Source organism: Carcharhinus amblyrhynchos, chromosome 3 (genome assembly GCF_965287045.1).
Source record: "Carcharhinus amblyrhynchos chromosome 3, sCarAmb.v2.hapA, whole genome shotgun sequence".
Lineage (NCBI taxonomy): Eukaryota > Metazoa > Chordata > Chondrichthyes > Carcharhiniformes > Carcharhinidae > Carcharhinus > Carcharhinus amblyrhynchos.
This window is the reverse complement of record NC_137326.1, coordinates 1939354-1953576: the sequence shown is the minus strand read 5'-3', so window position 1 is coordinate 1953576 and position 14223 is coordinate 1939354. Positions and strand designations below refer to the sequence as shown.

The 14223-nt window shown below is 45.1% G+C and overlaps 1 protein-coding gene across 2 annotated transcripts in view; it reads left to right on the top strand.

Moving 5' to 3' along the window:
* lamb2 (laminin, beta 2 (laminin S)) overlaps window positions 1-14223 on the top strand; it is a 149606-nt gene that overhangs the window by 40133 nt on the left and 95250 nt on the right. For both annotated transcript variants that reach the window (XM_080218605.1, XM_080218604.1), the window contains exon 9: window positions 8865-9053. In XM_080218605.1, the coding sequence (XP_080074731.1) occupies window positions 8865-9053 (189 nt within the window). The remainder of the gene's footprint in view (window positions 1-8864; window positions 9054-14223) is intronic.

Sequence of the window (14223 nt, the reverse complement as noted above, 5' to 3'; positions counted from 1 at the left end):
ATGGAATCTTGTGTTTATTGCAAGGAGAATGGAACATAAAAGTGGGGATGTTTTATTGCAGCTGTACAGGACCTTGGTGAGACCACATCTGGAATATTGTGTACAGTTTGCTCTCCTTAATTGAAAAACGTTCTAATTGCGTTAGAAACAGGTCAGATAAGGTTCACATCACTCACTTTTGGGATGAGAATTATTTTCTTATGAAGCAAGGTTGAATAGGTTGAGCTTGTGGTTTAGCAAAACGAGAGGTGATCTGATTGAAACAAGTAAGATCCTGAGGGGACTGGATAGGGTGGATACAGGAAGGATGTTTTTTCTTGTGAGAGAGTCTAGAAATAAAGGATACCGTTTAAAAATGAGCTTTCTTTTTTAGGATGGAGGTAAGAAGTTTTTCTTTCAGAAGTTTGTGAATTTTTCACAGAGATCAGTAGAGGCTGGGTCACTGATACATTCAAAACATAGAAACATAGAGCATTACAGTACAGTACAGACCCTTCGGCCCTCAATGTTGTGCCAAGCTATGTCCAATCCCAAGATCAAGCTATTCCCTCCCTATCATTCTGGAGTGCTCCATGTGCCTATCCAATAACCGCTTGAAAGTTCCTAAAGTTCCTAAAGTGTCCGACTCCACTATCACAGCAGGCAGTCTATTCCACACCCCAACCACTCTCTGAGTAAAGAATCTACCTCGGACATCCCTCTTATATCTCCCACCATGAACCTTATAGTTATGCCCCCTAGTAACAGCTACATCCACCTGAGGAAATAGTCTCTGCACGTCCACTCTATCTATCCCCCTCATCATCTTATAAACTTCCATTAAGTTGCCTCTCATCCTCCTCCGCTCCAAAGAGAAAAGCCCCAGCTCCCTCAACCTTTCCTCATAAGACCTACCCTCCAAACCAGGCAGCATCCTGGTAAATCTCCTCTGCACTCTCTCCAATGCTTCCACATCCTTCTTATAGTGAGGTGACCAGAACTGAACACAATATTCCAAATGTGGTCTCACCAAGGTCCGGTATAGTTGCAGCATAACCCCACAGCTCTTAAACTCTAACCCCCTGTTAATAAATGCTAACACACTATAAGCCTTCTTCATGGTTCTATCCACTTGAGTGGCAACCTTCAGAGATCTGTAGATTTGAACCCCAAGATCTCTCTGTTCCTCCACATTCTTTAGAACCCTCCCATTGACCCTGTAATCCGCATTCAAGTTTGTCCTACCAAACTGAATCACCTCACACTTATCAGGGTTAAACTCCATCTGCCACTTTTCCGCCCTGCTCTGCATCCTATCAATGTCTGTTTGCAGCCTGCAAGATCCCTCCATCTCATCCACTACTCCACCAATCTTGGTGTCATCAGCAAATTTACTAACCCACGCTTCAGCCCCTTCTTCCAAGTCATTGATAAAAATCACAAATAGCAGAGGACCCAGCACTGATCTCTGTGGTAAACCGCTGGTAACTGGCCTCCAGTCTGAAAAGTTTCCCTCCACCACCCTCTGTCTTCTATGATCCAGCCAGTTACTTACCCGATCGGCCAAATTTCCTTCTATCCCACATCTCCTTATCTTCTTCATGAGCCTACCATGGGGAACCTTATCGAACACCTTACTAAAATCCATGCATACGACATCAACTGCTCTACCTTCATCCACACACTTAGTTACCTCCTCAAAGAATTCAATCAAATTTGTGAGGCAGGACTTAGCCCTCATGAAGTGAGTTAGACAGATTTTCATAAGCAAGGAAATAGAGGGTTATGAGGTAAATCAGGGAGGTGGAGTCGAGAACAAAAGCAGATTAGCCATATCTTGTCAAATTGCAGAGCTGATCCGAAAAGCCATATGGCCTACTTCTGCTCCTAAACTGCACATTGCTATGGTCACTGTGCAGTATGTGCTGGAGTACACAGACACAGACTAATGAAGATTCAGAGGTTCTTAGACATTCACAGCACAGAGGGAGACCATTCAGTCCATCACATCAACAAAGATCTGACTAAACTATTCCATTTTCCAGCATTTAGCCCATAGCCCTGGAGCTTATGACAACACAAATGAACATCTAAATACTTCTGAAATGTTTCCAGAGTTCCTGACTCAACCACCCTTTCAGACAGTGAGTGCCAGACTCCCTCCAACCTCAATTCCCCTCTTAGACTTCTATCCAATACCTTAAATCTCTGCCCCCTGGTTATTGACCCCGCCACCAATGGAAAAAGTACCTTCCTATCCACCCTATCTGTGTGTAGGAATTGAAGGATATAATGATGGGGAGAGATGTTGTCAGGTGGAATATAAGCATTGGCAGCCCTGTACCCCAGCTGTAAATTCAGTGTAACTGGATGTTGGATTAGAGATAGCCAATCTCTGCCTGTGTGTTACAGTTGGCACAGTGCGCTGAGTTTATTAATGTATTGGTAAAACATCTTCGAATTTTCTTTAATTCTACCTGCCAATTTTTTTTGTAACCTCTCTTTGCTTTCCTCATTTCCTACTTCATCCCTGTACTTTCTACACTCTTCTAGACTCTCTGCAGTATTAAGCTTATTATGACTGTCATAAACTTTCTTTTTTTGCTTTATCTTGGCCTGTATGCTTCTGGATAGTCATGATGCGGAGATGCCGGCATTGGACTGAGGTAAACACAATAATAAGTCTCACGGCACCAGGTTAAAGTCCAACAGGTTTATTTGTAGCAAACGTCACTAGCTTCCGGAGCACTTCATTCTTTGTCAGGTGAGTGAGAGTTCTGTTCACAAATAGGGCATATAAAGACACAAACTCAATTTACAGAATAATGATTGGAATGCGAATCCTTACAGCTAATCAAGTCTTAAAGGTACAGGCAATGTGAGTGGAGAGATCATTAAGCACAGATTAAAGAGATGTGTATTGTCTCCAGACAGGACAGTTAGTGAGATTTTGCAAGTCCAGGCAAGTTGTGGGAGTTACAGATAGTGTGAGATGAACCCAAGATCCCGGTTGAGGCCGTCCTCGTGTGTGGAACTTGGCTATCAGTCTCTGCTCAGCAACTCTGCGCCATCTTGGCTTATGCTTACCCGAAGATCAGAGGCCGAATGCCCGTGACCGCTGAAGTGTTCCCCAACAGGAAGAGAACAGTCTTGCCTGGTGATTGTCGAGCGGTATTCATTCATCCACTGTCGTAGCGTCTGCATGGTCAAGTGACAATGTTGTCTACCTGATACGCTGCAGGAAAGGATGTCCCTAGACATGGTACACTGGGGAGACCACGCAGACGTTATGACAACGGATGAATGAACATCGCTTGACAATCACCAGGCAAGACTGTTCTCTTCCTGTTGAGGAACACTTCAGCGGTCACAGGCATACGACCTCTGATCTTCCAGTAAGCATTCTCCAAAATGGCCTTCACGACAAACGACAGTGCAGAGTCGCTGAACAGAGACTAATAGCCAAATTCCGCACACGTGAGGACAGTCTCAACCGGGATCTTGAGTTCATGTCACACTATCTATAACGCCCACGACTTGCCTGGACTTGTAAAATCTCACTAACTGTCCTGTCTGGAGACAATACACATCTGTTTAACCTGTGCTTAACGCTCTCTCCACTCACATTGTCTGTATCTTTTAGACTTGATTAGCTGTAAAGACTCGCATTCTAATCATTATTCTGTAAATTCAGTTTGTGTCTATATATGCTCTATTTGTGAACAGAACTCTCACTTACCTGATGAACATAAGAACATAAGAAATAGGAGCAGGAGTAGGCCATCTAGCCCTTCGAGCCTGCCCCGCCATTCAATAAGATCATGGCTGATCTGTCGTGGCTCAGTGTCACATTCCCGCTCTCTCCCCATAACCCTTAATCCCCTCTCTTATCAAAAACCCATCAACCCGCGTCTTAAAAATATTTAGCGAGATAGCCTCCACCACTTCAACGGGCAGAGAATTCCAGAGATTCACCACCCTTTGAGTGAAGAAGTTCCTCCTCAACTCCGTTCTAAACCGCCTCCCCTTTATCTTGAGGCTGTGCCCTCTAGTCCTACTGTCCTTTCTGAGCGGGAAGAGTCTCTCCACCTCTATCCTATCCATCCCATTCATCATCTTATACGTCTCAATGAGATCTCCCCTCATTCTTCTAAACTCTAACGAGTACAAGCCTAGTTTATTCAGCCTCTCCTCATAGCTCAACCCCCTCAACTCCGGCATCAGCCTAGTAAACCTCCTCTGCACTCCCTCCAAGGCCAAAATATCCTTGCGTAAGTACGGCGCCCAAAACTGCACACAGTACTCCAGCTGCGGCCTCACCAATGCCCTAAACAGCCGCAGCAAGACCTCCCTACTTTTATATTCAGTCCCCCTCGCTATGAAGGCCAGCATCCCATTCGCCTTCCTGACCACCTGCTGCACCTGCAAGCTGGGTTTTTGCGACTCATGCACAAGGACCCCGAGGTCCCTCTGCATCGTCGCCTGCTGCAGTTTTTCTCCACGTAAGTAATATTCCTTCCTACCATTATTCCTACCAAAGTGGACCACCTCGCACTTGCCAACATTAAATTCCATTTGCCAGTTCCTGGCCCATTTGCCCAGCCTATCTAGATCCTTCTGTAGACTCTCCACACCCTCCGCACAATTTGCCGTTCCACCAATCTTGGTGTCATCAGCAAATTTTGACACCATACACTCGGTTCCCTCCTCCAGATCATCTATATAAATGGTAAATAGCTGAGGCCCCAGCACCGACCCCTGGGGCACTCCACTAGTCACCATCCGCCAATCCAAATAGCACCCATTGACCCCCACTCTCTGCCTCCTATTTGACAACCAATCCTCTATCCACGCTAACACCCTACCCCCAACTCCATGTCCCCTGACCTTCTGCAATAACCTCTTGTGAGGTACCTTGTCAAACGCCTTCTGAAAATCCAGAAAGACCACATCCACCGGCTCTCCTCTATCCACCGCCCTAGACACATCCTCATAGAACTCCAGTAAATTTGTCAGACACGACTTCCCTTTAACGAAACCGTGCTGCGTCTGCTCTATCAAGCAATTCCCCTCAAGACGCCTCGCTATTTCCTCCTTGATGACGGATTCTAACATTTTACCTACAACAGACGTTAAACTAACCGGCCTATAATTCCCTGCCTTTTGCTTGGCACCCTTCTTAAACAACGGCGTAACATTTGCCGTTTTCCAAACTTCCGGCACTTCCCCGGAATCCAGCAACGTCTGGAAAATAACCACCAAGGCATCCACTATCACCTCTGCCATTTCTTTCAGAACCCTCGGATGCATTCCATCCGGTCCTGGCGACTTGTCCACAATCAGCCCCCTCCAGTCTGTCGAGCACCACCTCTCTAGTAACAGTAATGTCATCGAGACCCTCCAGTCCTACCACCTTTCCATCGCTAACACCCAGCAAATTATTCACGTCCTCCTCCGTGAAGACCGAAACAAAAAAGTTATTCAAGACCTCAGCCATATCCCAATCCCCTACCACTAAGTCCCCCTTCTCATCCTCCAAGGGACCAACGTTCACCCTAGCCAGCCTCTTCCTTTTTATATATTTATGTAGGAGCAGCGTTCCTAAAGCTAGTGGTGTTTGCTACCAAATAAACTGTTGGATTTTAACCTGGTGTTGTGAGACTTCTTACTGTGCTTCTGGATAGCCAAGGACTCTAGATTTGACAGTGCCATCCTTTATCTTTATGGGTATATGTCTACATTGTGCATGTAGAATTTCACCTTCGAATGCCTCCCATTGCTTTGACATAGTTCTTCCTTCTAACAGCTCATGTCCTTTAGAGAAAGAAATCTGCCATCCTAACCTGGTCTGACCTACATGTGACTCCAGGCTCTCAGCAGTGTGGTTGACTCGTAACTGCTCTCTGAAGTGGCCAAGCAAGCCATTCCCTTCAAGGGCAATTCAGATTTGGCTTGCCAGTGATGCTCACATTTCATGAAGAATTTTTTTAAATGTGGCTGAATGGCTCTTTTTCTATTGGCTGCTTCTGTGCCTTAAGATTCCAGTCTTTCTATCAGGAGAATGTAGGTAGGCAGAACAGAGATTTCTCAAAGATGACAGATTAGTGGGTGGTAATGGCCTTTTTCTGTTCCTGAAACTTGTTTATTCTTTAAAAAGCTCGTTCTCATGGCTTCTCCCCAGTCTTTCAGGCACGTATAGTTCTGGGTGGAGTGAAGTCAACATGACTCACAATGAGAGATTTCCCCAGGGTTTGCTCTCTAGCCTGCCTGCAGTTGCTGTTTATATCAAGAACTGTATATTAGCAAGTGCTAAGCCGAATTTTTTTTCCAGCTGGGGTCAGCAGGAGTTCTCCTTCTGCTACTTCTGTTATTCTGATACAAATGACCAAGTTCTCTAAACTCTAAGATCCAGCATTAGAGATTTCATTAAATCATGCAGCACAGAAAGAGGCCATTCAATCCATCTTTGAAAGATCTGTCCAATTTAGTTTTGTGTCCCAACTTTTTCACCATAATTCCATTAACAAATGCTCTTCAAGTCCATGCCCAAAATGTCGTTTGAAAGTTCCCATGGAATCTAATTCTATCATCCTTTAAGTAAGACAGTCCCAATCTGAACAACTCTCTGGATGGAATTCCACACCGCCTCCACCCCTACCGCCTCCGCCCCGGTGTGACATGTTTTACAGTGTTAGAGGTGGCCTGCCATTGGCCAGTAGCAGGATCTTTCAGTCTCACCGGTGTCAATGGGTCTTCCCAATGTTCACACTTTCCCTGGTGGTGATGGGTTGCAGTCAGCCAGACTGGAAGATCCCGCTGGCAAAAACAGCTGGAAAGTTTTGGCTGCTGTTTGGTGGAACTTCTCTTTTTTTCCACACTGACTATTTTGCTAACTATTTTAAAAAAGAATATAAGAAATGCAAGCAGGAGTAGGACAATTTGATCTTTCAAGCCTATTCCAGCAACTGATATGACCATGTGGATCTTCTATATCATAGAACATGGAACATATGTTCTATGTTCTATTCCAGCAACTGATATGACCATGTGGATCTTCTATATCAATCCTCCCTTCCCACGCTTAGCTCTATAAACCTTGATCCGATGTCCTATTTGCAGACTTGGGGCTTTTCTCCTGAATTCCATCACACATTTAATTGTGTGTTATTGCAGCAAGAGATCAATCAGAGATTTCTTTACCCCTTACTGACAGAGTCAGGCTGCTTTTTTTAAAGGGCTGGGGCTTTAAATAACTACACAACTTGACAGTTCAACAGACCTTATTCACCTTTCAACAGGACACCTTTCAACTCCCACACTTTTGGTTAAGGCTCTTGCTACAATGAAAATAGGGTATTTTGCACTTAGTGTTACGTTCAAATGGCCCTGCTGAGTTTGGCTTTCCCTCTTGCATAACTCATATCCCAGCCCTTTTCCCGTACTGGGAAAATGGTATTTGTTGGAAATGGGGGCAGGAATAAGGGTCCTACATGCCATTTTGGTAGGTCCACCACATCTCCAGTACTCTGCCAAAATTTGGGCCATCGTGATTGCTGTATTCCAATCCATTGGGACTTTTCCAGAATCGAGGAAATTCTGGAAGATCAAAACCAGTGCCTCTCAGTAATTACTTCTTTTAAAATCATAAGATGTAATCCATTAGATCTGTGGATTTGTCAACCTTAAGAATTGTTAACTTTTCCAATGCTATTTGTCCCAGACACTGGTGTTACGGTTTTAAAAGATGATAAACTACATGATTATCTTTCTTGAGATTAAAGATAATGTTTCACACAATTAAACCAACTGCACAGTAATATCACTCAGACTGATCACTTAACTAATTCCGTCGTGTTTGTCACAACATCCCTCATTAACCCTTTCTGACATAGGTCTCCAGCATTCACCAAGATGTCCAGGGGCAGGGATGTGATGTTGCAATTATACAAGGCCTTGGTGAGGCCACACCTGGAGTATTGTGTGCAGTTTTGTTCTCCTTTTCTGAGGATGGATATTCTTGCTCTGGAGGGAGTTCAGCAAAGGTTTATCAGGCTGATTCCGGGGATGGTGGGACTGATGTGTGAGGAGAGATTGACTAGGTTAAGATTGTTTTCACTGGAGTTCAGATGAATGAGGGGGGAATCTCATAGAGACTTATAAAATTCTAACAGGACTCGACAGGGGAGATGCAGAGAGGACGTTCCCGATGGTGGGGGGAGTCCAGAACCAGGGGGTCACAGTCTGAGGATTCAGGGTAGACCATTTAGGACAGAGGTGAGGAGACATTTCTACACCTACAGAGTGGTGAGCCTGTGGAATTCATTACCACAGGAAGTAGTTGATGTCAAAATATTGAATGTATTCAAGAGGCAGCTGGATATAGCACTTGGGGCACATGGGATCAAAGGTTATAGGGAGCAAACAGGATTAGGTTATTGAATTGAACAATCAGCCATGAAGGTAATGAATGGCGGAGCAGGCTCGAAGGGCTGAATGGTCTCCTCCTGTTCCTATCTGCTACGCTTCTACATTAGGAGTTACTTGATGTGAGTAGATATGAGTGTAATTCATGCGAAATTGACACTCTCGTTGCCCCCACTCCATTGTGACTGACCCCTGTCTGTGCCTATTTTTCTATCAGACCTGGGGTGGTGGGAGTAGAGAAGAAGATTAAAATCAGAAACATTGTATGTTGTTAAGGTTGTCCCATGGTGGAAATGTCCTCTCGTTATTCAGCTGATGTCTTTTATAAATAAGGACCAGCTGATTTTTAACAGATGAATGCAGAGCTCGTGAAGAGTTTTTCAGATTTCTGAGAAACGTGATGAGGTGTGATATCCCAGGCTGGAATTTTCTAATCTTTAACCAACCTTCTTTGTTTCCAGGGTGTAACTGTAACAATCACTCTTGGAGGTGTCACTTCGATATGGCAGTGTACCTAGCCACAGGTAACGTGAGTGGAGGGGTGTGCGATGATTGCCACCACAATACGATGGGAAGGAACTGCGAGATGTGCAAACCCTTTTATTACCAGGACCCATCCAGAGACATTCGGGACCCCAGAGTCTGTGTTCGTGAGTATTGAAGGGGCTTAACAGTGGGGAAACTGCATCAGCGGAGAAAGGGAACAATGTCACTGAGACCTGACCAGTTTAAAGCAAACATGGAGGAATATTGCCAATCCAGGGGACAAAGTGATCCATCTAGCTGTTTTTATTTTAATATTCAGACCTCAGTTTAGAAGCTGGCAGGGAAGGCAGTGAGGCTGATGTGTGGCAGCTGGAAATGTTGCGGTTATCTGCAGGTGAGGAGCTATGGAAATATCTCCAGTAAGCTAAGTGAGGACAGAGACAGAACAAGATCAATGGCAGAATTAATTTCTCCAAGCCCAGCAATGGGATTCGGGAAAATTATCCAACCGTTGGACTCACTCCTAGCATAAAGATAGGTGGTTGTAGTTGTTGGAGGTCATCTCAGTTCCAGGACATAAGAAATAGGAGCAGGAGCAGGCCATCCAGCCCCTCGAGCCCGCCCCGCCATTCAATATCCTAGGAAAATGAGGCCTTTATTCTCTTGAATTCAGAAGGTTGAGGGTGATCTGATAGAAGTCTAAAAAGATGTTCAGGGAAGGACAGTGGGGGAGGAAAGAATAAACTGTTTCCACTGGTTGAAGGGTTAGAACCAAGGGCCATAATCTAAAAGTTAGGTTTGAGTTGCTCAGGAGAGATGTTAGAAAAACTTGGGAGACCAGAGAGGAAATTGCGAGTCCCTTAGCCAAGATATTTGAATCATCGATAGTCACGGGTGAGGTGCCTGAAGATTGAAGAATGGCAAATGTTGTGCCTTTGTTTAAAAAGGGCTGCAGGGAAAAGCCTGGGAACTACAGGCCAGTGAGCCTCACATCTGTGGGGGGCAAATTGTTGGAAGGTATTTTGAGAGACAGGATCTACAGGCATTTAGAGATGCAAGGACTGATTAGGGACAGTCAGCATGGCTTTGTGAGTGGAAAATCATGTCTCATAAAGTTGACTGAGTTTTTTGAAGAGGTAACCAAGAAGGTAGATGAGGGTAGTGCAGTTGATGTTGTCTACATGGACATTAGCAAGGTCTTTGACAAGGTTCCGCATGGTAGGTTGTTGCGTAAAGTTAAATCTCACGGGATCCAGGGTGAGGTATCTAAATGGATATAAAATTGGCTTCTTGATAGAAGCTGGTTGTAGAGAGTTGTTTTTCAAACTGGAGGCTTGTGACCAGTGGTGTGCCTCAGGGATCAGTGCTGGGCCCACTGTTATTTATCTTAACGATTTGGATGAGAATATAGGAGGCATGGTTAGTAAGTTAGCAGATTACACCAAAATTGGTGGCATAGTGGACAGTGAAGAAAGTAATCTTCAATTGCAATGGGATTTTGATCAATTGGGCCAGTAGGCTGACAAATGGCAGATGGAGTTTAATTTAGACAAATGAGAGGTGCTGCATTTTGGTAGACTGAACCAGGGCAGGACTTACTCAGTTAATGGTAGGGTGTTGGGGAGAGTCAAAAACAAAGAAATCTAGAGGTACATGTTCAGAGCTCCTTGAAAGTGGAGTCACAGGTGGACAGAGTGGTGAAGAAGGCATTCGGCATGCTTGGTTTCATGAGTCAGAACATTGAATACAGGGCGTCTTGTTGAAGTTGTACAAGACATTGGTAAGGCCACAGTTGGAAAACTGTGTGCAGTTCTGGTCACCCTTTTATAGAAAGGATATTATTAAACTAGGAAGAGTGCAGAAGAAATTTACTAGGATGGTACTGGGACTTGATGGTTTGAGTTATAAGGATAGGCTGAATAGACTGGGACTTTTTTCTCTGGAGTGTGGAGGCTGAGGGGTAACCTAATAAAATAATGAGGGGCACAGACAAGGTAGATAGTCAATATCTTTTCCCAAAGGTAGGGGAGTCTAAAATTAAAGGCCATAGGTTTAAGGTGAGAGGGGAGAAATACAAAAGTGTCCAGAGGGGCAATTTTTTCACACTGAAGTAGTAGTAGAGGGGGTACAATTTTGTCTTTTAAAAGGCATTTAGATAGAACATAGAACATAGAACTCTACAGTGCAGAAACAGGCCCTTCGGCCCATCGAGTCTGCACCAACCACAATCCCACCCAGGCCCTACCCCCCCATATCCCTACACATTTACCCGCTAATCCCTCTAACCTACACAACTCAGGACACTAAGGGGTAATTTTAGCATGGCCAATCAACCTAACCCGTACATCTTTGGACTGTGGGAGGAAACTGGAGCACCTGGAGGAAACCCATGCAGACACGAGGAGAATGTGCAAACTCCACACAGACAGTGACCCAAGTCGGGAATCAAACCCAGGTCCCTGGAGCTGTGAAGCACAGATAAGATGAGTATGGAAGGATATGGGCCACATGCAGGCATTTGGGATTAGTTTAGGAGTTTAAAAAAAGGGCGATATGGACAAGTTGGGCCAAAGGGCCTGTCTTCATGCCCTCTATGACTCTATATTCTGGCAACATCTCGGGAGAGAGAAACAGGGCTGACATTTCAAATCCATATGATTCTTACACAGAACTGAAGAGGCAGGAAAATATGAGCGATTATAGAGTTGGAGAGGGGGTGGAGAAGGTGGAGCAGAATAGAAGGTCAGGGATAGGTGGGAGCGAAGGAGAGGTTGACAAAAATGTCATGGACACGAGACAAAAGGTGCGTTAATGGCAGTATTAAAGACTAAAGAAGGTGCTGAGAGTGGCAGAAAGACATCATAAGAACATAAGAACATAAGAAATAGGAGCAGGAGTAGGCCATCTAGCCCTTCGAGCCTGCCCCGCCATTCAATAAGATCATGGCTGATCTGTCGTGGCTCAGTTCCACATTCCCGCCCTCTCCCCATAACCCTTAATCCCCTCTCTTATCAAAAACCCATCAACCCGCGTCTTAAAAATATTTAGCGAGGTAGCCTCCACCACTTCAACGGGCAGAGAGAATGTGCTTGTAGCAGAACAAAAGGTCAGTGCTCAGTGAGAGAAAAAGGACAAGTGATAGACGTCCCTGTGGGGGAGGGGAGGATTTGTATTGTGGCAAATAAAGTGAACCAAAGAAACAAAAGTGGGACCAGTCAGTTTAATGTCTGTTGTTGGGAAATTGTTGGAATCCCTTGTTAAGTAAGCAGTAACAGGACATTTAGAAAGTCAAAACGCAATCCATCAGAGTCAGCATGGATTTCTGAAGGGTCAACCATATTTAGCAAATTCACTAGAGTTCTTTGAATTAAAATGGATAATGGGGAGCCTGTAGATGTAGATAGGCCGGTTAGTTTAACGTCTGTGGTAGGTAAAATGTTAGAATCCGTCATTAAGGAGGAAATTGCGAGGCATCTTGAAGGGAATTGCTTGATAGGGCGGACGCAACACGGTTTCATTAAAGGGAAGTCGTGTCTGACAAATTTACTGGAGTTCTATGAGGATGTGTCTAGGGCAGTGGATAGAGGAGAGCCGGTGGATGTGGTCTTTCTGGATTTTCAGAAGGCATTTGACAAGGTACCTCACAAGAGGTTATTGCAGAAGGTCAGGGGACATGGAGTTGGGGGTAGGGTGTTAGCGTGGATAGAGGATTGGTTGTCAAATAGGAGGCAGAGAGTGGGGGTCAATGGGTGCTATTCGGATTGGCGGTTGGTGACTAGTGGGGTGCCCCAGGGGTCGGTGCTGGGGCCTCAGCTATTTACCATTTATATAGATGATCTGGAGGAGGGAACCGAGTGCAGGGTGTCGAAATTTGCTGATGACACCAAGATTGGGGGAAAGGCAAATTGTGCGGAGGGTGTGGAGAGTCTGCAGAAGGATCTAGATAGGCTGGGCGAATGGGCCAGGAAATGGCAAATGGAATTTAATGTTGGCAAGTGTGAGGTGGTCCACTTTGGTAGGAAGAATGGTAGGAAGGACTATTACTTACGTGGCGAAAAACTGCAGCAGGCGACGGTGCAGAGGGACCTCGGGGTCCTTGTGCATGAGTCGCAAAAACCCAGCTTGCAGGTGCAGCAGGTGGTCAGGAAGGCGAATGGGATGCTGGCCTTCATAGCGAGGGGGATTGAATATAAAAGTAGGGAGGTCTTGCTGCAGCTGTATAGGGCATTGGTGAGGCCGCAGCTGGAGTACTGTGTGCAGTTTTGGGCGCCGCACCTGCGCAAGGATATTTTGGCCCTGGAGGGAGTGCAGAGGAGGTTTACTAGGCTGATACCGGAGTTGAGGGGATTGAGCTATGAGGAGAGGCTGAATAAACTAGGCTTGTACTCGTTAGAGTTTAGAAGAATGAGGGGAGATCTCATTGAGACGTATAAGATGATGAATGGGATGGATAGGATAGAGGTGGAGAGACTCTTGCCGCTCAAAAAAGACAGTAGGACTAGGGGGCACAGCCTCAAGATAAAGGGGAGGCGGTTTAGAACAGAGTTGAGGAGGAACTTCTTCACTCAAAGGGTGGTGAATCTCTGGAATTCTCTGCCCGTTGAAGTGGTGGAGGCTGCCTCGCTAAATATTTTTAAGAAGCGGGTTGATGGGTTCTTGATAAGAGAGGGGATTAAGGGTTATGGGGAGAGGGCGGGAAAGTGGAACTGAGCCACAACAGATCAGCCATGATCTTATTGAATGGCGGGGCAGGCTCGAAGGGCTAGATGGCCTACTCCTGCTCCTATTTCTTATGTTCTTATGTTCTTATGTTTCTTATATCTGGATTTCACGAAGTTGTCTGATAAAGTGCTGCGCACAAGGTTAAAACACAAGGTAGGATCATGTGGAGTTGGGGTAATTTAGTAGCTTGGATAGAGGATTGGCTAACTGACAGAAGGCAAAAGGTTAAGGTAAATGGATCTTTTATAAGTTGACAAGATGTAACTCGTGGTATGCCACAGGGTTCGGTCCTTGGGTCCCCAATCTATAATAATCACTTGAATACAAGTATAGAAGGCACTAGAGCCAAGTTTGCAGATGCTGCTAAAATAGGTGGAAACAAGTTACAATGAGGAAATGAGAAATTTACTAATGGATATGGATAGGTTAGGTGAGTGGGCCATCATTTGACGGATGGAATTTAATATGGATAAGTGTGAGGTCATCCATTTTGGTCAGATGAATGAAAAGGTGATTTATTATCTGAATGGAAAGAAATTTCAAAATGCTTTGGTGCAGAGGGATGTGGGTGTCCTCAGGCATGAATCGTAGAAAGTTAGTACGCAGGTGCAG